This window comes from Gopherus evgoodei, chromosome 15, assembly GCF_007399415.2.
Source record: "Gopherus evgoodei ecotype Sinaloan lineage chromosome 15, rGopEvg1_v1.p, whole genome shotgun sequence".
NCBI classification, from domain to species: Eukaryota; Metazoa; Chordata; order Testudines; family Testudinidae; genus Gopherus; species Gopherus evgoodei.
Genome location: NC_044336.1, coordinates 28,050,163 through 28,073,230, shown reverse-complemented (window position 1 = coordinate 28,073,230; position 23,068 = coordinate 28,050,163). Strand labels below are relative to the sequence as shown.

At 50.6% G+C, this 23,068-nt stretch overlaps 1 protein-coding gene across 1 annotated transcript; it reads left to right on the top strand.

The window, feature by feature from the left end:
- Nucleotides 1–1,296: 1,296 nt before the first annotated feature.
- Nucleotides 1,297–11,507, top strand: ENPP7 (ectonucleotide pyrophosphatase/phosphodiesterase 7). Its single transcript, XM_030535002.1, has 6 exons — nucleotides 1,297–1,558; nucleotides 3,591–3,736; nucleotides 5,985–6,605; nucleotides 7,629–7,866; nucleotides 10,806–10,895; nucleotides 11,440–11,507. Exons 1-5 carry the CDS (start codon nucleotides 1,318–1,320, stop codon nucleotides 10,892–10,894), a joined length of 1,335 nt encoding a protein of 444 aa, XP_030390862.1. The 5' UTR covers nucleotides 1,297–1,317; the 3' UTR covers nucleotide 10,895; nucleotides 11,440–11,507.
- The last annotated feature ends 11,561 nt before the right edge of the window (nucleotides 11,508–23,068 follow it).

Genomic DNA, 23,068 nt, shown 5'->3' with positions numbered 1-23,068 from the left:
AGATGGTATAATTTTGGATTCATGCTCAAGAGGGGGTGTGCGCCTGGGGAGCTGGGAAACTGGTAGGGGTCTGCTGTTAGCACTCAGGTAGCCCAGTCTGAGTGAGTGTCGCCAGCTGCTGTCCTGTTGGGTGATAACAGGGGCTGGATGAGGCTGGCTGTGTCCGCAACACAGCTGTGTGTTGGAGGGGGGTGCTGCAGTTCCCACAGACCCCAGACTGCATCCCCGGGGTGACAACCCAGCACACCCAGCTCCTCCACACAGGTGACTCCCTTGCATCTGGCTGTGGTGATGAGCCACTTTCATTTTCCCTGCAGCATCGCCATTTGCTAGATAGGAGGGTGAGTGTTTCAGGCACACCCTGCCAGTGTGTTATAGACTGTCACAACCCCATCACATGGACTGCAAGCAACACTTCCCCCTGGACAGAGTGTGGGGAGTCAAGCAGCAGTGGGGAGGGTCAGCAGTGAGTCCTGGGGAGGCTCAGCCTGGAGCAGTGGGGGCTGCTGGTTGGTAGGAAAGTGCCTGAGCCAAGTGGTGCAGAGGAAGCTCGCTCATCATCCAGATGCCTGCAGCAAGGCAGCCTTCAACCACATTAACATGTTCAATTAACCAAATACACTGGAGGCGAAGGAGAGCCGCTGGGGGCTGCTGGGTAAAGATGCCCAGATAATCCAGTTTTCTTCAATAAGTCAAACCCAAGCAGTTGACAAACGATTCGATGCAGCAAGAAGTCCTAGCTGGAGCCAGATGTAAGATGAGGCCCTGAAACATAAGCCCTTGTATCAGAGGCCTGGTGTGAGGCCTGAGGCCTGAACTAAAGTAATGGTCAAGACTTTGCTAACATAAAGCAGAGTTAAGCTGTGGGCCAGAGGCAGGCCCTGCTCACAGGAGCTGGCAAGGAGAAGGCTGCTAATTGCACGTATACACATATCTAAAGAATATGAAGTACGAATAGGATGAACATGTGCCAGGATGGTACCAGAACAGAAACTCTTACTGTGCTTTGTTTGACAATAAACCTGGCTGGGTGCCTTCGTACCTTATCAGAGTCTGTGGACATTGGGGGTTCTTTCAGCCTCAGCTGTGTCCACCGTCTGCGCAGAGCCGGGGCAGCACACAGAGGGAACACGCCTGCAGCTGACTGTTATCAATATTGAACAGAGCAGAGCACCACACCGGTGACATCTGACAACACCAGGAATGCAGCCCAACAATTGCAGGATAAGATAGGGCCGTGAACTTAGCTCCCTGCTTCTCTTGATTAGCATTGGTTCTGTGGGATTTGTTTTATTCTCTCTCTGCAGGGGCAGGAAGATGTTTACTTCCTTGGGGCTGGTGCTTGCTGTCCTCTCGCTAGGAGCCTGTGCCCCTCTGCAGGACAGAGGCAACCACAGCAAAGTCCTGCTGGTCTCCTTTGATGGCTTTCGGTGGAACTACGACCAGGATGTGGAGACCCCCAATCTGGATGCCATGGCGAGAGATGGGGTCAAGGCACGTTACATGACTCCCGCCTTCATCACCTTGACCAGCCCATGCCACTTCACCCTGCTGACTGGTAAGCGCCTGTAAATTCCCTTAGGCAGAGAAGGGAGCCGGCTGGGGGGAGGGGCCAGTGAGGGACATGATCAAAGCCCCCAACACAGAAGGGTTCCTGTGGTTTGTCCTTCTCATGCACTTAGGACACAGCCCAACTTGCATTAAGGACACCCCTGTTGTGACCTCCGCACCCACTTCACAGCATCCCCAAGGCCGCTACTGCCCATTTGTTCAGCCTTCAGCAAAGGGCCTAACTACACTCACCAGACATTTCTTTGCTGGCCTCTTGGGTGGACATTGAAGATGGATTTCGCTGCACTTAAAGGCAAGGTGGCTGCTCAACTCCTACTGCAGTGGCACTGAGGTCTCAATCATGTCAGTTTGGTGGCCATTTCAGTGCATTGGGTGGCATCTGATTGCAGAAATCCCCAAAGGCCCCCATTGGGATGGAGACTGTACAGAACATACCAGGAGACCTGACCCGTGCTCTCAAGGCCTTCCAGTCCAAGACCAAGCCAGCTGAAGGGAGGGGAAAGGAGCAAGCAAAGGGACCTGCATGCTGGAGGCATGGGGCTTGTTACTCCCAACTCCCATAGGTTTGCTTTATTTTTATAGCAAAAACTTAGTTGTAGTTTTTTTGTTGGATATGCTCAGAGCTGGGGTCAGGGAGAGAAACGGATTATCGCAACAGGAGAGCAGAGTGGTAAAGAGAGAGGGAACCTGATGGAGGAGGAGGGGGATGCTGGGCAGCCAAGAGGAGCAGAGGCAGGAGGTAGGTTGAAGGGGACTAAACCCAACAGCAGTACGGCAAATGCTAAACAAGCTGTGGGGTTGAGAGTGGTGATGGCAGGAGGCTCCGAAGGCTCCACCCTGGGGCTGCTGCTGTTTGCTACATGGTGGGTGTGGAGGGCAGTGGGCCCAGTGCGCTGTGCTTGTCCTTCTGGGTCTGGAGCAGGGCAGAGGGGTCTGGGAGGAATTCCCTGTGGGATGCTACCCCTGCATATCTCTGCCTACCCTCTGCTCCTCGTGAGGTTTGCTTTCATGCTGGCGAATCACTAGGCTGAGGGGTGGGAGGACAGAGAGAGAGAAGGGGGTGGGGTATCAGCCTGCCATTGACCAGTTGTTCATCTGCAGCCTCCTACGTGAACGGCCTCCCACCTGTGCCAGATGTGGCAATTTCCTGCAATATTCCTGAAAAACCTTATTGAACTAAATATCAGTATCTTTGGGGTTCATTGCATTAAAAGCAAGATGTATGTATAGTTGTGGGCTGGGATTATATGTAACCTCTCAAGGTGGAGAGATGTGACGTGAGGTATGGCAGTTCCAAAGACTCTGTTGAAAATGGGCCAGATCAGACAGGACTTTGGGGACAATATAGGGTAAGTGGATCCCTGGGGAAGACCAAGGGGGAGATCAATACAAATTCCCCACCTCTGGTTATGCAAAACCTGCCTGTTGGAGCTTTACCCTGAGGAGAGGGCTGTGTCTGCTAATCACCTGTTCCCAGAGATCAAAGCACTGAGCTGTATCAAGAAATGGATGAACTACCCAGGCAGCTGTTCTGCTTCTGAGTCTGAAACAGAGATAAACTAATGACCAGGGGGAAAAGCCAGCTATGGGTTTTGAAGGACTGACACCTACCAGAGCCAGGGTTGGACTTGGGGTGACCTCTGGTCAGCTTTTTAGCATGCTAGGTTCTTTTATTGGGTTTAACGTGTTCTCTCTAATGCTTTTGCCATGGGAATAAATGTGCTTGCTTAGAGCTGTGGGTAACTCACAGCTGCTGGTAATACACTTCATAGCCTTTGGAGAGACAGCCAAGTGCAGGCACTGGCTGCTAGGCAGTCTGGCTTGCTGGGAATATTGCATGGTAATTGCACATCCTTAAAAACCCCGGTCAGGAGGGAAAGAGATTCAGGCCTCTACCCAAGAGAAGTGGAGGCTGGGAGATGGAAACCTTTAAATGGGTGTCCCTGGTGAAGGCGAATACAGGTGCCATTACCCTGAACCTGCCTCCACCCCCACCTCCCCTGTCTCTCTCCGGGCAGGGAAGTACATAGAGAATCACGGTGTGGTTCACAACATGTGGTACAACACCAGCACCGGCCAGAAGTTACCTTATTACAACACACAAGGGGTCTCCATATGGTGGGACAATGGCAGCCTGCCCATCTGGATCACAGCACAGAGACAGGTAGGTGGCTGCAACCTCCTTCTCAGGCTCATGGTTCTTCCTGGCATTCATGAGAATAACCAGCAGCACTTTTTGTCCTTCCCTTGCATGGGTTAAAAGGCATTCCTCAGACAGCTGCCTGCAGGGAGGGAAGCATTATCCCCAGCCTACAGGGGCACACGGTGAATCAGTAACAGGACTAGAACCCAGGACTCCAGACTCACAGTCCTGTGCACCATCCACACACACACTCACACTCTTACTGACCCACAAGGGAGTGGGAGACTCCAAACTGTCACTTAAAACCCTTGAGAACTTGACAGCTCCGGAATGTTAGTGGCCATCTTTTGAAAAGGCCTCCAGAAATGAACCCAGCAACTGTGCCAACATGCCTGCTTGCACGCTCTGAAATCTGTGCATGTGCAACCAGGGAGAAAGATTCCAAACTGTCCAGTTCCACTCAGTTTGCGCACGTGTACACACACATACACACACACACACACAGATGTCTGCGGCATACAGACAGGTATATCTGCCATCTTGCAAGCACAGTTCAGCAGCCCTTTGGAAACGTGGCCCTAGAAGTTTGAATTTCATCACCAGTCCAGATGAGTGAAATCATCACTCCAGTACTGTGCCACTTACTTTGCCACAACGTGCACAATATTCCCCTGGACTGTAACATTTTCATTCACTCCAGTGAACCCTCTGCTGCCCCATTTTCAGAAGATGGTTATTGCTGGTGCTATGACCAGCAACAACATCCAAAGAGGGAACCTAATTTTTTCTCTTGAGATTCCACATGATCTGGTGCAGCTACATTCTGGGAAGGGAAGGCAGAATCCTTGATGTTACTCACCACACCTTTAGCCCCACTTAGCAATGGATGTTGCATTTTTTAAACACATGGCAAATATCCTATGGTAAATGTGGGTTAAAAAGCCAGAATGTTGAAAGTAGAGGGACATCCATTGAATAAGACAAGGGGGACATCTGAATTATCCAAGTAACTCACCTAAACAAAGCTTTTCCAAATGTTACTAGCATCACCGTGTGCCTTTGCAGCTTATCTGAAGCATGCTCACATGGCTTGGGTGAAATTCACCACTGGCAGAGAGACAGCACAAAGTCTATGCACTGCTTAAAACCACAAGGCCTATGCACCATTTCATCCCACTCGAGCCCCTAGGAGGCCACTTCAATCCCATTTGAGGGCTCAAGTGGGACTTAAGTTTATGCCCCTGAATTGGGGCATAAACCTTGTGGTGCTCCACTGCATTTCACCCTCAGGGCCCCATGTGGTTATTGCATAACAGGGAAACTCACAGTTTAGCCTGATTTTAAAAATACCCAAACAACACAAACCCCAAGACTGTGACTTCCCATTTCCTGGCTGCAGTTGTGTGCAGCAGGCAAAGAGCAATCTGGGACTGGTCACAGCCACGTTAACGCCTCACACTGCCATTGCCAGGCCAGTTAGACCACACACTTCCCGCCCCAACAAAGTGGCTGCAACAACCGTGATCATTCTGTTACACAGAGCAGAAAAGTCAATCAGTTTAAGAGGGAAATTTCAGTCCCATTACTGGAGCTCTCCAGTTTATCCCCATCTTGTACAAGAAGCTGCGGCTGGATTGTGAAAATTGGAAACTGCCCCTTAAGCCTGCAATACATTGCTTAAAGGCCAGGCCTGATTTCCTCAGAGCCTTGTCCAGCTGCTTTTGAGCAGCAGCATTAGGATGTGATCTTGTATCCATGGAAAGATTCCCACTGACTTCACTGGACTTGGGATCAAGAGCTAAGGCAGGGCTCAAGGATTCTACTTCAGAAGAGCCTTTTCAGACTCCTACAATCATTCCGGGCTAGAAGGGATCACAAGGGGCCATTTAGTCCATCCCCCCACTCGGCCCCGGCAGAGGTACGACTATTTATACCTTGTTCAAGTCCAACCATGATGCTCATGGTTATACACCTGGAGAGGGGCCAGATAACCCAAGGGATACACGAATACGCAGCTAATGATCAAGTTACAGCGTAGTGTTACTAACATCCGTGGGGAAAAACTGGGGGCAGAGGAATGTTGGGATGGGTGTGTTTCAGACTAATCACTCTTCTAACTGGCAAATAAGGAAGACCTTACTAGAGACACAGGGAGCAGCACAAGGGGAGGTGGGTGGCTGGGGGGAAGGAAGGGATACACAGGTGGTTGGATAGACTGAAGTGAGTAACTGGGGAAGTTTCTGGCCTGAAATGTCATTCTGGCTAACAGGGCTTAAAGACGGGCTCCATTTTTTTCCCTGGGGGGAAAGCAACCTACCAAGGTGAGCAGGTGAATGTGAGGAAAGTGGAGTCCCTTTTCCACAATTACAGCAATGAAACTGAGTGGATGCAGAACATTGACACTGTCATGAACTGGTTCCTGGAAGACAATTTAGACTTAGTCACTCTCTACTTTGGGGAGCCAGACTCCACGGGACATAAGCATGGCCCTGAATCCCAAGAGAGGAAAAACATGATTGGCCAGGTGGATCGAGCTGTTGGCTACCTAAGGAGATGCATCAAGGATAACGGCCTGGAGTCGACACTCAATCTGATCATCACATCCGACCACGGGATGGACACAGTCATAAAGGAGAATGAAATTTACCTCCAGGCAGTGCAGAACTTCTCCTTCCAAGACATCCAGTTTGAACTCTTGGATTATGGGCCAAATGGGCTACTGGTGCCAAAAGAAAATAAACTAGACCAAGTGTACCAGGCCCTGAAAAACGCCCACCCGAAGCTCCATGTCTACAAGAAGGAAGAGTTCCCCAAGAGATTCCACTATGCAAAGAACACCAGGCTCACTCCCCTGATGATGTACAGTGACCCAGGATATGTGATCCATGGGGTAAGCTGCAGACACATTCTATTGTCTAAACTTGGACTTGCCTTTCTCATCCTCTTTCCTTATTGTGCAGCGGCATCTGTCTCCTGTTTGTGGCTCCAGGTCTGCTCCCCTCCCTGAAAACAGAAAGGGGAACACAGACGTAGAATCCAGCTTCTAGTGCAATGAATTTGCCCATCGTGTCAGAAAGCAGAGTCTTCTCTCCCTGTCCAACCCCAAAGGCATCCCTTAGGGACGTCTCTTCTGATTTGGGAGCCTAGACTCAGGGTTCCCGTATACCACAAAGTAAAGTGTAACTATAGGGTGGATAGGCATAGCTGAACTAGCTTTAATCCAACTATCCATAGTACAATCCTGCTGAGGGTCCTGAGTTCACTAGCCCCCACTGAAGTCGGTGCCACAATGCCTTCACTACTAGTGTTACTTCACCACTAGCTAGATTAAAGCTAATCCAGGGATGCCTACCTGTGCTACAATTACACTTTATCTGCAGTGTAGGCCTACCCTGAGGAAAAGGGACCAAGGTCCAAAACATCAAATTGCTGTTCCTGCCAAGGCTGAACAAAGACTTCCTTCAAACCTAGTCCCACTTCCTAAATCCTAAATGCCCACACAGCAGAACAAAGCACCCAACATGCTACAGTTTGAAACAGGGGGTTGCTGCGGGTCAGGACTCAGGTGCACTGGCAGAGCCGGAGGGGAAGGGGCAGGCAGGACTAGCAGAGGATGAGCTCCAGGCCACGAGTCAGATGTACTGATCTTGATGATGGGAGCTTGCACAGAGCTGACCTTCTTAAGACAGGTTCTAGCCGGAGCTCTCAGGCCTCGCTATCACTTAATGAATCTAAAAGGACCCTAGATCTGGCAGAACACGGTGGCTGCCTGATACCCAGTACCAAAGGTGGATACACTCTAGCAGCATTTCTGTTTTTCCTCCACCAGAATCTGGTTGGGGTGCCAGGAGATTAAGTAAAAATTAAGGGGCTTCTAGGTTTGGGTCCTCACTGAGACTTCTCTTCCCTGCAGAGAATCAAAGTCCAGTTTAACAAGGGGGAGCATGGCTTTGACAATGAAGATATGAACATGAAAACCATCTTCCGGGCCGTGGGACCAGCCTTCAGGAAGGGGCTGGAGGTGGAGCCGTTTGAGAGCGTGAATATCTATGCCCTCCTCTGCAATCTGCTGGGGATCACACCTGAGCCACATGACGGGTCCCTGAGCGTCATGCAGCCCATGCTGTCTGGTCACTCCGATCCTGGGGCAGGTGACCAACTCTTCTTGCATTCAGCATGGTGCTCTGGGCACTTGGGGTCATAGGCATGGGAACTAGAGGTGCAAGGGTGCTGCAGCCCCAGGTTTTACATGGGTCCTGGCTGCTGGCCCTGAGCCCACCCCCAGCTGTGGCCCCAGACTCAGCCCCCTCACCCCTGTCCGGGTCCCCCACTCTCGGAGACACAGCCCTGCTCGCGGCCCCTGCTTGGGGGGAGGGGGCAGACAGGGCAGCACCCCACTATTAAAGTGTTCCAGTGCCACTGTTGGGGCTCTCCAGGTAACCAGAGGATGCCCCTGTCTCTGTGGGAGACGTACTTGCATCTATCTCTGTCTCTCGGGTTTAGGGGCAGGCACTGTTTAAGGTTAAGCCATTCCAAAGGCAAATTATCCAGCTGCTTTCCAAGGCACCTCCCGGCTGGCGGGCTGGAGAAACCAGCTACGGACGGATTCTTGTTGGAACATTGACACCTAGTGGCAAAACATCTTCACTGCCACTTCTTATTCCTTCTCTCGTTCCCACCCGCATCTCTCCTCCCCCAGGCAAGAAGTGTCTCCCTGAGAAATCTGTCCTGGCCATTCCTTTCATCAGCAGGAAGGACTTACCAGAATTCCTTCCTCTGGGACCTGAGCATGCTCCCCCCATTTGCGTCAATGATGGGTATGCAGGCAGCACGCTGGAAAGCTGGCATCTTGCAGTGCTGTGCATGCATTCCTCTGCGCCAGCCAGGCAAACACCTTGATTACACTAGAAACATTCACCGGTTTTGGGGTAGAGGTCCTCTGAGCAGGGTAAGGCCTGAGCTACACTAGCGGGGGGAGTCGAAGTAAGATACACAATTTCAGCTACGCTATTCTCGTAGCTGAAGTCGAAGTATCTTAGTTCGACTTACCTGGCCGTCCTCCCAGCGGCGAGTCAACTGCCGCAGCTCCTCCGTCGATGCTGCTTACTCCTCCTGCCGAGGTGGAGTACGGGCGTCGATTAGCAGATTGATTTATCGCGTCCAGACGAGACGCGATAAATCGATCCCCAATACATTGAACACTACCTGTCGATCCGGCAGGTAGTATAGACATACCCTTAGACACGACACAGTGGTTAAACACACACATGCCGAGTCTACTCTAGGGACGTGGTGGATTCTCCATCTCTTGGAGATTTCAGATCCAAACTGGATGCCTTTCTGGAAGACGTTTTAGCCAAATACAAGTTATTGAGCTCAATGCTGGGGTAACAAGATTCAGTGTCATGGTCTGTGATATACAGGAGGTCAGACTAGATGAGCTCGTAATCCCTTCCGGCCTTAGACTTTACGAAACTCGTATTTCCACTGCCGATCTCCCCAGCACAGCTGCACTGGTACAGAAACACTCTGGAATTTTCCCCGACTAGAAACATTCATTAAAATCTGACCTGTGAAAAGCTCAATGATACCTACAGAACAAGAGTAACAGAGCCGTAGTGAACATTGCCAGGCTTATGTAGACCCTCGAATTTTGCAACTAAGTTAGTTTCATAGTTAGCCACTGCAGCCCCTGAACTGCGCCTAAGGACAGCTGTGCTGAGGGCTGCAAGCAAGCTGGGTAGCACATGAGCTGCTGATTGGTAATTCAAATATATGCCAGAGAGAGAAGAGAATTTCTCATATACACATCTACATCACTCTTTAAAGCTAGCCTGGACCATTCTGACAATGAAATTAGTGCTGGAAGTGAACCAGCAGGATAGAAATGCGTGTACCACATTGTACTACAGGTGCAGAAAACCCTGTGATATTCAATCATGTTATCTGAGATAGCACATGGACTCTTGTAATTAAATACTCTGCCATACTCAAGGCACAGAGTGATGCCACTGAGCGGACTGGGCAGTTTAGACCCCTCAGTGCTATTGTACCTGGCTTGCTGCAGACTTAGGGAGATGCTAGTGCATTAGTTGTCTCAACATTTCTGTTGTTAACTCCTATGGTTAAGCAAAAAAATTGAAAGGTGAAACTCTGGAGCTCAATTCTGCAGAAAAGGGCCGGGTCTCTACAATATGCCCTGATGTCTGTGCACAAGGGAGTACAGCTGAGGTACAAGCAACTCGGTCTTTGGGATTTCCTGACAAAACAGCTCTGGAGATCTTATAACACAGTTAATGGAATTGGCTATGTTTTTTAAAGGAAAAGGATCCATCATGCGAATTTAAACGGGTATGCACCTGTTGGACACACTGTCCCTTGCACTGCACAAGGTCGACAAGAGGGAACCCTTCACTTGGGTAACTTCAGAACTCTGCCGCTCTCCCTTCCCAGGATGTGAAGCGAAAGATGGAAGGTCCTAGCAGAGCCCTTGCCCATTCACGTTCCCACCTTCACAAAAGTTTTTGTCACTGTCCATCTAAGTTAGCCACATGTGCATGCTTCAACAGCGTAGAAAGAAACCTTGGTGAAACACACTGTGCAACTGGAGAGGGAGCTATCTCATGGCTCGTATCTTGAGCAAAAGAAATTGAATTTTCAGCAGAGCTGTCCAGGTACATTTATCCCCCATGCCAAATTTTCAGGCTACTTTCATGCCAAATTTCCACTTTCTACCCCCAGCTCTTTCAGTGCTGCATACATGGACTATATTGTCACATGCGTGTTTTTAGAATGTGGAAAGTATGGGCAGGCATGTGTTTGTGAACTAAAATATTCTGCTCCTAAAGCAAAATCTTCAGGAAATGAGAAGTGACTAAAAACAGAAGGCTACACCCTGCAGAGTGCATGGTCCAGCCCTGGGGCCTGCTTATGGCTGTGCTCTCCTCTCTGGTTCTAAGCTGCTCGCTGCACACGCCCCGTGTCCTTAGCTGCCTAGCACTACAGCCCTGCTCAGCACAGCTCAGGAGGGCCTGCTTCTCCCCCACGCAGGAGCCACTCAAACTAACCTGAATTTCCTTGGGAATCGTAGGATCTGGTGCTCTCTCCACTCGCCCCAAGGAGCTGCAGCTGGTGGTGGCAATTGTGGTGGTGCTGGGACTCTGGCTCGGGATATACTAATGTGAGTCGCTCCTTCGAATGATGCCAAGAAGGGCTGTGGGATGGCTGGCTGGCCAGCCCCTCGTGTGCCCTGCTCTCTCTCCCGTTTGCCATAGACTAGTTGGTTCTAACTGGGACAGCTCCCCAGGCCTCTCCTCCCGCCACAGTGCTCTGGCGATGCCAGCGCTGGTTGCTGCACTCACTGGAGTTGCGCTGTAGGTTGTTACTTTCTGCCAGGAATATTTACTGCCCTGCTCAGTGTGGCGTCATCCAGAGATCCTTGCTGGGCTCATTCGCTGTTTGGGAGCTAGGGCTGAGCCTCTCTCCAGCTAGCTATTATTCCTCTTCCATAGCCAGGGTGTGTGCGAGGGCGGAGGGAGGGGCTGGGAGGAAGGGGACTGGTGGGGGGGGGGCAATGTGTGTGTTGTAGGTCACATCAACAGAAGGGTGGTTTTCTATCTCACACTCTTGGAGCCCAGGTACCCCCAACTCCAAAGCTGTTTGCCATCGTCTCTGCATGGGTGTGGAATAAGTAAAAGTGCTGCTGCATTTTCATATTTTGACAGTTACAGAGAGTTCCCTGTGGCACTGGAAGAAAAGCCCTGTGTACAGAGCTGGGGAAGAACATCTTGAGAAGACAGCCAGTCCCGGCTTCACTGCAGAGTGGGGAGCAAGTCAGAGACCTGCGGCAGGACTGGGATCACACAGGGCCTGCCGCAATACTAATGGACTGGGTAAAATGTACTTTATTGGGATTGGGTGGGCAAAAAAAACCCCCAGACTGCAGCAATTTGCAGGAAAACACTAAATGGTTTAAATAAGATTTGTTTGATTCTTTTAGTGATAAAATTATGTCTGAAATCCATTTATATAACCCACTGGCTTTGTTTTTTTCAGTAGCATCAGAAAATCTGTCTCTCTTGCAGGATCTAAGGTTTTTACAGCTGGGAGCTGGATAAAAATGCAAGAAGCTATGTAGGAGTAGGTGGGGTGGGTATTGCAGGTCCGGATGACAGCAGGATTTAAAAATAGTCCTGCGCAGGGTCCCAGAGCAAGCCCTCTCAGACCCCCCCCCGAGCGACAGAACCATCTGCTCCGAGGTACTGTGGCACAGCACAGAGCGAGCCGCCCCTTTCCTAGCTATGGTACTTTACTATTTATTGAACAGGCATCACTACGGCAACTTGCTGTGTGGCTCTGGCCAAGTCTCTCCACCTCCCTGCCTCAGCTGCTTGGGGGAACAAGCATCGGGCCCCACTCAGATGACGCACGGTGAATGAACGTGAAGCACTTTGGTGCTAAATGTAAATGCTGAACACTGACAGCCCATGGATGCTGTGCAGGAGTGTAAATGGGACCCTGAGAGGCTCAAAAGCCCAAACACTATTAAAAAGGCCCCCGAATGCATTTGTCAGATAGGGTACTTGTCACCCAGAGCACCCCCTTGAATCAGGGGCCGATGCCACGAGGGGCCCTTGGCTCTGGTGCCTCCCTCAGGCCCTCTGCCTCTCACCTGGCCTTCCTGGGCTCAGCCCTGTGGCCTTGTCGCATGAAGTTCAGTCCCCCTCCGGGGAATAACTGGGGCAACTGAAGGCACAAGCTAAACCTCCAAATAATAATTCTTCCACCCCTCTCAGCAGCCCCTGAAATAGTCTTGGTGGCCCTCCCAGGCGTCTGACCCTGCAGGAGAAACCTACCTTCTCTGCAGTCCTTCCTTCTATTCTGCACTCCCAGCTCATGTTTAAGGGTCCTTCCTGACTCCCAGCAGCTGGGATGGCTAATTATCATAGCCATATCACCATCAGCTGGGGGCTCACTGATAGGTCACAGGCAAGGCTGAGCCAGACTTTTACTGGCCAGCCTGTGACAATGTTTTTTAAAAATCTCATGATGTTTGAGACTGTCTCCTGACTTTGAGGCCTGATTCCCGGCTGCCTGAGGTCAACACTACTATAGTCACCATATTTACCCTGCAGCTACGTTCCTGGCACCTTTCCTTCTCGGTGCCAGGCAGATACCACCCCAAACCTCCCCCATGACGGGCTGAGTCCTTCTCTCCTGGAAATTGCTTTGGACTCTTGGTCCCTCAGGGCTGAGGCCATCTGCTGGGCTAACAAGGACAACAATGAAGGTAATTTTTGTGCCAGCACTGGAGGGGGTTTATTCTTAATGCCTGGACTCAGCTTTGTCGTTTGGTGCATTGGCTCAGTCAGAAGCCGGATGAAGGAGTGATAAGCACGAGGCCAGAGGCCTGATTTCTGTCTGACCTGCCTTTCACGGGAGAGAAGGGAGTTCACTGAAGTGGGGGGAATCTCCTGCCTTCCCCATTCCCAGTGGCGGGAGAACTTCCAAAGAGCTGATGAATCTGCAGGTAACAACAAAGTCCTGGGGCTGCAGATGACCTGGATGGTGCACCCCAAGATTCTTCTCTTTGCAAATGCAGACAGGTGTGTGTCCTCCATCAGCCTCTGCCCCTGCACTCTCCACTGGTTCCCTTTTCCACAGCCTCAGATCTCTTCTTCTGTCTCTCCCTCAGAGCAGATATCATGTTTTTGCCCCATGTTCCTCCCAGCACATGCCACAAGCCAGATTGGTTCCAATGGGATTCTTCTACAATCCTGTCATCATTAAGGAAATTCAGACCATTACAACTGCATCAGCGAGGCTACTCTGGTGAAACCCTTGATGTAGATCACCAGGCAGCTTGTCAGTTGGTCTTTGCTTTCTGTCCTAAAATTGTGAGGGTGTTGCTGATAAACAGTTGCTGTGTTCCACCCCAGAAGTGACTGCATTTGGTAGCAGTTGAAGTGATTCCAGGATAGTTTGCAGCATTGGCTTGTAGGGAAACTGAGCTCTGACTATATTCACTACCGGCCAGACCCCAAGCACAGCTCTCCGGAGGGAGGAAGTTTGCCCCTTGCAGTTAGGGGCTGCAGGAATCAGTGCAGGTTAGGGCATCCCTTATGGCTCCCCTAAATTGCACTCCAGCTTTGGTGGCTTTTATGGGGCTTTGCAGCAGTGGAGAATGGCTGCGGCCCGTGTCTGCCCTGCCATGGTGGGCCCCATGCACCTGGGGCTGCAGGGGAAGAGGGTTAGTGCTGCACTTGAAGGTAGGGGCTCACTGCCCTGGGGGTGCTCATAGCAGCGGGAAGAGTGTCAAACACCAGTCCTGGCACCCCTTTGCATCAGCCAAGGAGAGTCAGGCCCAGCGACTGTACAGTGGGGGTGGCAGGGCCAGAAGGGTGCAGTATGGGGCATGCCCAACCATGATGTCTTCTCATGGGCTCTGGCAGGAATGAATGGCCTGAGAGACACAGGGATAGACCAGAGAACTGGCCAACTTACCTGCTCTTAAGAAAAGCGGTTTGAATGCCCAGGGCCATGCTGGACAGACAGCGGCTGGCGCTCATGTTCCGTCACTCCTGCTAGCAACTGCAGTGCCCAACTGCTTAGTGTCAAGCAGCTGAGGTACCTTCAGTATGAACAGCCCCTATGGGGAACAGCACTTCCTTGTGTCATCACCAGGACGCACTCTGCTGCCTCGCCGGGCTCGGGAGTAGGGTGACCAGACAGCAAGTGTGAAAAATCGGGACAGGGAGTAGGGGGCAATAGGAGCCTATGTAAGAAAAAGCCTCAAATATCAGGACTGTCCCTATAAAATTGGGACATCTGGTCACCCTACTCGGGAGACAGGGAGCCGGACATTGCTGCTGCATTTTGAAAACCTTGCAGCCTTTCCCTGCACCTCCAGTTGTGGCACTGCTGGCTTCATAGCAGCTGCGCCGAGCCTCAGCCCAGATGCCACCCGGCCTCTCCCCAGCCCTGTGCCTCGTTCAGGGGCTTGATAAACATCTGTTGCCATAGTGACTGGCCGAGCTGCTTTCACTCTGTTGGTTTCACCCACAAAGAGGATGAAACCAGAGACGCACACAACAGGAAAAAAATGTGCTGGGGTGGGGGGGTGTCGGGCTTGCACTGTGAAGTGGAAATAGCCCGTTATGCAAATGATGCAGAGGTTCCTCCTTGGGGAGCAAAATGGTGATAATACAGATTAGCAGCTTCTCTAGTAATGACACTCTCCTGTTCTGCAAGGGACGGTATTATCAGCGCCATTTAACATATACAGGGAAACTGAGGCACAGAAAAGTGATTTGACTGACTCACGGTCACACAGTTAGTCAGTGGCAAAGCCAGGACTATAACCCAGGAGTCCTGCACCTTGGTCTGCCGGGGTCCAGGGTAGAAGTGATGCATGGCACTCAGGGAGGCTGTAATTTTGTTGATGCTAGGTGGCCACAGTGGTGTATATGGCTAATGTAGCTGTTTGGAGTGGGAGAGAGGAGGAACAAGGGGAGCACAGAGTAGGGGATGTTTGTATGGGCCGTGGCCCCACAGGTGTAGCGAGCAGGAGCCGGGGGTGGGGGGAGGGAGAGCAGCCCCAAGCCAGGCAGGAGGCAGCTGTGGGGCCTGGAGCTGTGTGTGGGGGGTGGGGGGTGGCAGTCCCTGAGCCCTAGCATAAGCTGCAGGGGGTGGGGGGTGAGCCCTAAGCCTGGATCCCGGTCAGCCACTCCCAGCAGGAGCTGCGGGGGGGGGGAGCAGCCCCCCAGGAAGGAACTATGTGGGGAGAGGGTGTGAAAGCTAAGAGCTCAAGCGCCCTGAGCCCCGGCAGGAGCTGTGCACGGGTAGAAGCCCCGGTACTAGAGCACCCTGAGCCCTGGCAGGAGCTGTGGGGGGGTGGATCAGCAGTCCAGAGCCCAGCCCTGGCACTGCTGTACCACCCTCACTTCTGCGCTGCCTATGGAGGTGGGTCTGATCTCTCCCCATAGCAGCCACGCAGGGGATGGACAAGTCCTGTCTTTCCCAGCCTGGCTGATTTTGGGGAGATCAGATTTCACAGGCCAAGGCTTACTTTGGGGTCTGTGACATGTTTTTCACGGCCATGAAAACGGTAGGGCCCTACTCATATGGGCAGCTTCTTATAGTGACCAACTTCCTGATTTTCTAAAACCTTTTCAAACAAGTTTCCCGTTTGCCTGTTCCAAGTGGGATTTTAGTGCTAATCTCCTCCTCAGGGGAGGAGTACAGAAGTCGATTTTAAGAGCCCTTTAAGTCGACGGCACGGGGTTGGTTGTGTGGACACATTCCTTTTAAAATCGACCTAACGCGGCTAAATTCAACCTAACTCCGTAGTGCAGACCAGGTCTTTGCAAGGGAACCCTCAAGTGCACCAGACAGACCTTGAGGGCAGAGACCCTTACGGCTGATGAGTGAGTGGAACCCAGAGCCTCAGACATGACGTGTTTCCCTGTTGGCTTCCTCCCAGGGCCACCCTCACCTTGCTTCTCTGCTTGCTTTCTCCCCACTTTCTGGCTTCATACAGCTGCATGCAATTAAATAAATGCCCCATCTCCTGCATTTGCAATGAGTCTCCAGGAAAACCCCTCAGGTTATAGGGCTAAGTGTCTATGCAGGCCTTGCCATGCCGTGGGTGATGCTTTTATTGTTTAACTATCACTAAACAAAGGGGCATTTAACTGCTCCTCATTTAGCCTGAATGAAGTTGCTTAGTGCACCCATCAATTTTTTACCAACTCTGTGATTGGTGTCTGCCATTAATACCTTCCAGCAAAACAGCTCCCTCTGGAAAGAGACTGGAAGAATAAAGGGATTGGAGGAAAAAGAAAAGCATTAAACTGCAGCAGCTTTGGGAAGGGGAGTGCTAGACGCAGGGCTAAACAAGGCCCAGTTGGGGAAAGCCGTGTCAGGTGCCATTGCCAAGGGTTTCTGCTGCAGGGGGTTCCATGCTCAGAGACTCGCCGGGGCGGCTTGCATTGCCCCCCTTCAGTGGTGCTGCAGTACTGGTTACAGACAGGCGATGGCTCCCGAGCTGTGTTGATGTCAACATCTGTGACACTGTTCCAACCCCTGCAGGAAGCAGCTGCAGGGTCAGATGGCAGGGGAGAAACTTCTAATAAAACCACATCCAGGAACTTTTCACTGAATGTTCAACTTGTAGGTTTGGTTGCTATGAAACTCGGCGTTACCTTGGGTTCTTACCCCTCTGGTGGTAATGCTGGGTGGCTGCTCTCAGGTTACAGACTGAAATGACTGGTTTCCATTGGAAGGAATCCCTGGGCTCCCAATGCTAGTCAGTAACAAACAAAATGCTGCAGCTTTAAATAGATCTAAACCAGAACCTGAAATCCTGCCACTCCCAAACTGAGACCCAGATTCAGACTGTCTGGCTTTGGATGCACCAGCACGTGCAACAAACCCACACTGCCCTGGACATATTCACATCCAAGCTGAGCGTCAGAGCTTGCGTGCAGCTCTCCTGAGGACATCCCAGGGCTCAGATGCTTGAGAAGCAGTGCACTGCAAACCCAGCATATTTCTCAGAGCAGAGATGAAGACATGGGCAGACCCACAGCTGGTGCATGTATCCTATATGGCTCCACTGATGTCAATGGCGTTGTGACACTTTACACCTGGGGGTGTTCTCAGCTATTTTTTGGTGGCCTCAAAGCACGGCCACCAACTCTTGCTGGTGGCCGCTCTGACAAACTTTCCTAAAATACTTAATTCACTTTAGGAAAAACAAATAAATATGCACATACACATGTCCAAATCATTGTCATCATTTATGTAGGGTGTTCCCTCCTCCCTGACTTAACAACATACAGTTGTCACGATTCTTTACTGGACCTAAACAGAATAGAAACAAAAAAAAAAAGGTGCTTTGCATGTTCTTGTCTTATGTTGTTGTTTTCTTTTGCTTTTTTGGTATTTTTTTAAGACTTGCTAGCTAGTAAGTCTGCTGCTGTGAAAAGTGATGTTTATATGTTTGGGCAAAATGATATCAACAGAATCAGACTTGCTAGCTAGCTGGGAGGCAGTGAAAAGCGATATTAACAAACATACAAATGTCACTTTTCACAGCAGATTTACTTGGTCCTGGTGAGCTGGGGATCAAATTAAGTCCTGAATGAGGAGGTTGATAAGGAAGCAGCGGGGGCCAGGGGTGATGGATGGGGGAGCAGAGAAGGCAGCAGCAGGGGCCAGGGGCAATGGGGGGAGTTGTAAGCCAGGGCTGGGGGACAGAACCTGCCACCGCACAGCTGGAGCATGAAGCCCCACAGCTGGAGCCTTCAGGGTGGAAGCCTGAGCCCCACCACCTCAAGGAAGTGGAGAAACGCCCACCGACTGCTTGCTCCCCTGGCGTTTCTGGCTCCCGAGGGGCACAGGACCCAACCCCTTCTGGTGGCCCCTGGAGAGGATCCACTGCTTTCCCCCTCCAATCACTACCCAGGAGGCTGTGGCCACAAGAAAAGCCTCTGAGGGCCACATTTGAGAAATGCTGCTTTACCCCGCCTGAGGTTCTGCCACATTGATTGGGGCTGACGGGGTTAAAGTTGTCTTAGCCTCTTTATGCTTCTAACACAACCTCTCTCCTCTCCTGCAGGCTGGGCCATTTCTCCAGAGCTGCTGTCAGCCTGGGCTGTGGAAACTCGCCTGGCCCCTCACTCCACTCTGGATCTCACATAGTTTATGGTTTTGTTAAGTGACACTTCAGCTAAAGCATTTAACAGACAAGCACAAAAACCTGACTGGACATGCTGGAGAGCGTGGAACTCAATTGGGCTAGTGTGCAGAGCCCTCAGCAGGCCCTGGCTAGGTCAGCAGCACACTAGGCTTAGCTGAGATTCCTGATTCAACTGGGAATTTTGGAGAGTCTTGTTTTTCCACCAGCCTTCCTATCACAGAGGAATTTGTTCCCCACTTGCCCTTCCCACCTCATGGGGGGTGGGTGTCACAGCAGGGAGAGGCCTGTTGTGTATTGCATCCCAATTTGTTCTGCATTTCCACTCCATTTGCTTTCTTCCTCTCTCCTGTGCTGAGAAGACGTTTGCTGCCCAGGGGTCCAATCTACTTCAAGACGGAAATGTAATAACAAAAATATCTGCATGGCAGGGAGGCTTCTGCCTTGCACAGAAAAGCTGCCTGCCAGAGTGACCAGCCTGGGGACATGCTCCAAGTGCCCCGAGGGTCCCCAGACATGGTCTCTGCCCGTCTGAGCTCAAGGTGCTGCACAGTTAGAGACATGACAGGAGCTCTGGCCATTGGCTCCATGGAAACTAAAATTTCACAGTCACAGCTGCAGTGTGGTTTTCATGGACAATGCAGTGTGCAAATCCCTGCATTCTGATTAGCTGATTCTTTCAGTAATCACCTTATGCCCACAACCAACATGGCTGCCATGGCATCTCACCTCATCCAGAAAGAACACAGGGATTGAGCCTGAGAGCGGCTGAGTTGAGGGTATTGTGGGTGCTCGGCAACTCAGGATCCCGTTGTTTTTAACCCAATGATTACTCAAAAATACTGACCCAGTAGACATTACAGAAAGGATAGAATGGACCCTCCCCAGCCCGGAGGCAGCTGTAGATGCTCCCCCCTTCCATGGCGGCCAAAGCACAATGGAGTGGGAGTTTGTTCCAAATGCCAGTTTGCCCCTCACCATGTTGGAGAAGACAAACCTCTGGGCAGAAGAGGAGACCAGGATCCATGGAAATCACAACAAGTTCCTCGCACATGTTTGCTGTGCTGAAGTGTGCACTTTCTCTGCCACTCCTCGCACATCCATTAACTCCCAGGGGAACTAAATGCTTGTGGTGAAAAGGAGAAAAAAAATTCCTGGCACTATGCTAGTGCATGTTCTACCCTGTCCCCCCATTCTGCATCGGTCCAGGTCTATGTAGCTGGAAAGCTGTTTGGGGCAGGGACCAGTCAGTACTCTGTTTGTACAGCACCTAGCACCATGGGGCCTGTTCTTGCCACTACCGTAATAGTAACAATAATGATCAGAGGAGAGTAGACAGGAAGGCTGGAACAATTTTTATAGTGAGGGGTGCTGCTGATGGAAGCCATGTATTTGGTGTTATTACTACTTCAATCCAGGGGGTGTGGCAGTCACCCTAGCCCCCCGACTTCCAGGGCCACTGAGAGTAGATCTCAATGTGAAAACCAGGGGGATGGCAGATGCCATAAACTGAAGTCCACACTTGAAGGTAGGAACAGAATCAAGGGAGGGGATAAAAGATGCATCCTGTGGATTCTCTGTTCTTTCCGTAAGACTACAGCTAGAAGGAAGTCCCCCGGACACCCTGGGGTTCAATAAGCATGTTCACTAGCTGCATACAAACACACACGACCTAGCTATGGACGTTGCTGCTCTGTGAAGTTCTGCAATAAGAGACGGAAAGGTGGGAAGGGCCCACTCAAGGACTAACACACTCTTTAAAGGAAGAGTGATCGAGTCTATACACTACCTAGACTCTTCAATATTTTCTCCCAGAGACCCATGTTTCCACTGTGCCAACACAACTTTCCCACTAAATTGCCCTCTCCTCACTCAATTCCCTCCTGACATCCCATCTCTACAATGATGTATACAAGGAATGAGGTGGCTGATAATGGAGATATTGTCTCTATAAAAAATAAAAATAAAACCCATTGTGTTATTAAAACACTATTATTGGGGTATAGCCAACTGCCTCTTGTGTCATGAGGCGTGACTCACCATGGGGGCAGCTCCTGCTGGCTGTCTTGGGGATTAGCTCCGCAGGGTGGTATGTCCTCTCCAGATATTGCCTCTCCCACTGTCATATCTGCTCTCAGACCCATGTCACTCCAAGGGCCACAGCATCCTCTTCATGACACAGCCATCCAGCCATGTCACCATCAGTGCTCCCCGCTTCCCGGGGATAATACTGCAATCCAACTGTCCAGCCACTTCCCCAGTGATGAGTTGTGCGGAGGGGGAGACACTCAGGCCCATCCACTACTTTGGGTCTCAGTCCAGGCACCCTGTAGATGGCTGCAGCCCCTCCAACGGCTCAGTATGTGTCCCTGGGTCACCTCCCATGGACCCTAACACCTGCTTCACGCTTATCTCAGGGCCTCAGCCTATCAGTCTTAGCAGCCAGCCAGGCGCTTCCTTTCGCTCCCCCAGTCTCTGCCAGCAACTGCTCTGTCCACAGTGCCACAGGGCTCTCAGCCTGCTAAAGGGACAGTCCTGGCTCCTTCAGCTCCCAGTAGCAAGTGACTTCTACTCTGCAGCTCCTGTTATGTGAGCCTGCTGGGCCCTGACTGGCTGCTCCTTGCAGCCTCTCTCTGGTAGGATGTGCCTCACACAGCCTCTCTGGGCCACTTGGAGCACTCACCTCCCCTGCTCAGGTTAACTCTTTCTATACTTGTGTGGGGCCAACAACCCGTCACACTTGCCAACCTGACCTGTTCATTGTACCACTTTCCCCTCTGTCTCATCTGTCTGCATGCTGGGTTTTTCCACAGTGTAAGCTCTCTAGGCAGGAACAGAGTCTTCCCTTGTATTTGCATAAGGTCAAGCATATTTGTGGGGGGCTGTCAGGAACAGACATCTTAGAGCTGTCTATTCCCACAGGCTTTTCCCTTTTCCAAAAGCTGGTTCTGTTGCATATAAGTAAATTTGATTTTCTTCCCTCTACTCATCAGCTGCAAAATATTTTGTCACCCTGATGAAGTAACAGGGTGCAAGGAGAGAAGAGTCTGCCACGTGTACCGGTGCTGAGAAATTAATTTATTAAACATTTGATACTGAAACCTTAATTGCAGCTTTAATTTGTGGGCACTACAATAGGATCCAGCATTGGGGCTGGAGATAGAATGAAACAGAGAAAAAGTCCCACATTGTTTTACTGCTTCACAATGTTCCAAATGCCATTCCACTCTGAGTAAAGTTGTTCTGTGTAAAATATATCTTCCCAACAAAGCTGCCACTCAGACTATTTAATTAGTTTAAACAGGTCTTGCTTGTTAAGTCTACTCTGTATTCCTCTCTCTCCAGGAGAAGTATCATTAATTCCACAAGGAAGGTTCTGATCTTCAGAGACATTGAGTTCATCTGACACTAAATGCACGTTGGCCCAGCCATAAGATAATTGGCCTGCGTTACGGCCATGGGGCATGATACACAACATTCCAGGGATTTCTGACATACTTGGAAAGGGCTATAAAATTATGTTTCACTGGATTAGTCAAGGAGTCTGAATCTCATTTTTAAGATGCCAAAAGTTCTCTCAGTGACTGCTGAGTTTATTGGCTTTACTGTCACTTTGCTCTGCTGGAGCTGAGGAATGTGACAGGCCAGTCATTAATGACATTTTTCAAAGTTTCTCACAAATGTATAAAGCAGCATTGAAACCACAGCTACAAGCCATGTTCCAAGGCTGGGGAGTTCCAGAGTTTGGCAACAGGGTGCTGAGCCTCTCTCCTGCAGGTCTCCATTTCTGGGCCTGTCCAGGGCAGCAGAGATTGAAAGGCATTAGTATTGGTGGCCTGTGTGACATGAGTTTGGTGATCTCTGTCCCATTCCCCACAGCACAAAACCCACCACTATCACTGCAGTTGGCCCCCTTTGACTGTGTGGACAGGAAAGCCAACCTTCAACTGTGCATGGACCTTAATTCTCTTCTGTGGTTCCTCTGTTCAGCTGGAAAAACATCCACATGCCTTATGACTATACTTTGATTCTGTCCTCCATGTATTTTCCCCAGAAACCTGAAGGAGCTGGAGGTAACAGCCCAGTGGGAAAGCTTGGGGTAAGGCTGCTCTCAGACAATTTCTGATGTTCCTGATGTTAAAAAAACTTGTTTTGAACCTCAAGTGGCTAATTTCCAAGGGGAAACAGTTACAATGTTGAATGGAAACTCCAAGCATCCAGAAAGGGCAGAGACTTATATTGCCAGCATGCAAGTTATACTGCCCCTAACATTCAGAAACTGAGAGTCAGCCCCCCCCCCAAAGTTGAGGTTTTAAAATATAATAATAAATGTTGGGTTCTTCTGATGTGCCTTTGGGGGCATGGATCATCTTTTCAGGCTTTGCAATCATGAGAGCTAGAAATGGTTTTTTTGGGAGCTGGGATTATTTTCTGATCATAGGACTCCAGGAGCTGGGGCTTTAAGAGAAAACACCAAATATCACAAACCTTATGATAAACTCATGAGAGTTAGCAACAATGAGATTCTTTAAGGCCTCCAGCTGGAAACACAGGGAAGGGTCCCCTGTTCTCTTCACACCCCTCTGGCCTCCACGCAACCTCTTGTACAGCAAGTAGATTGATAAAATAGCCACTGGCTTCAGCCATCACCATTC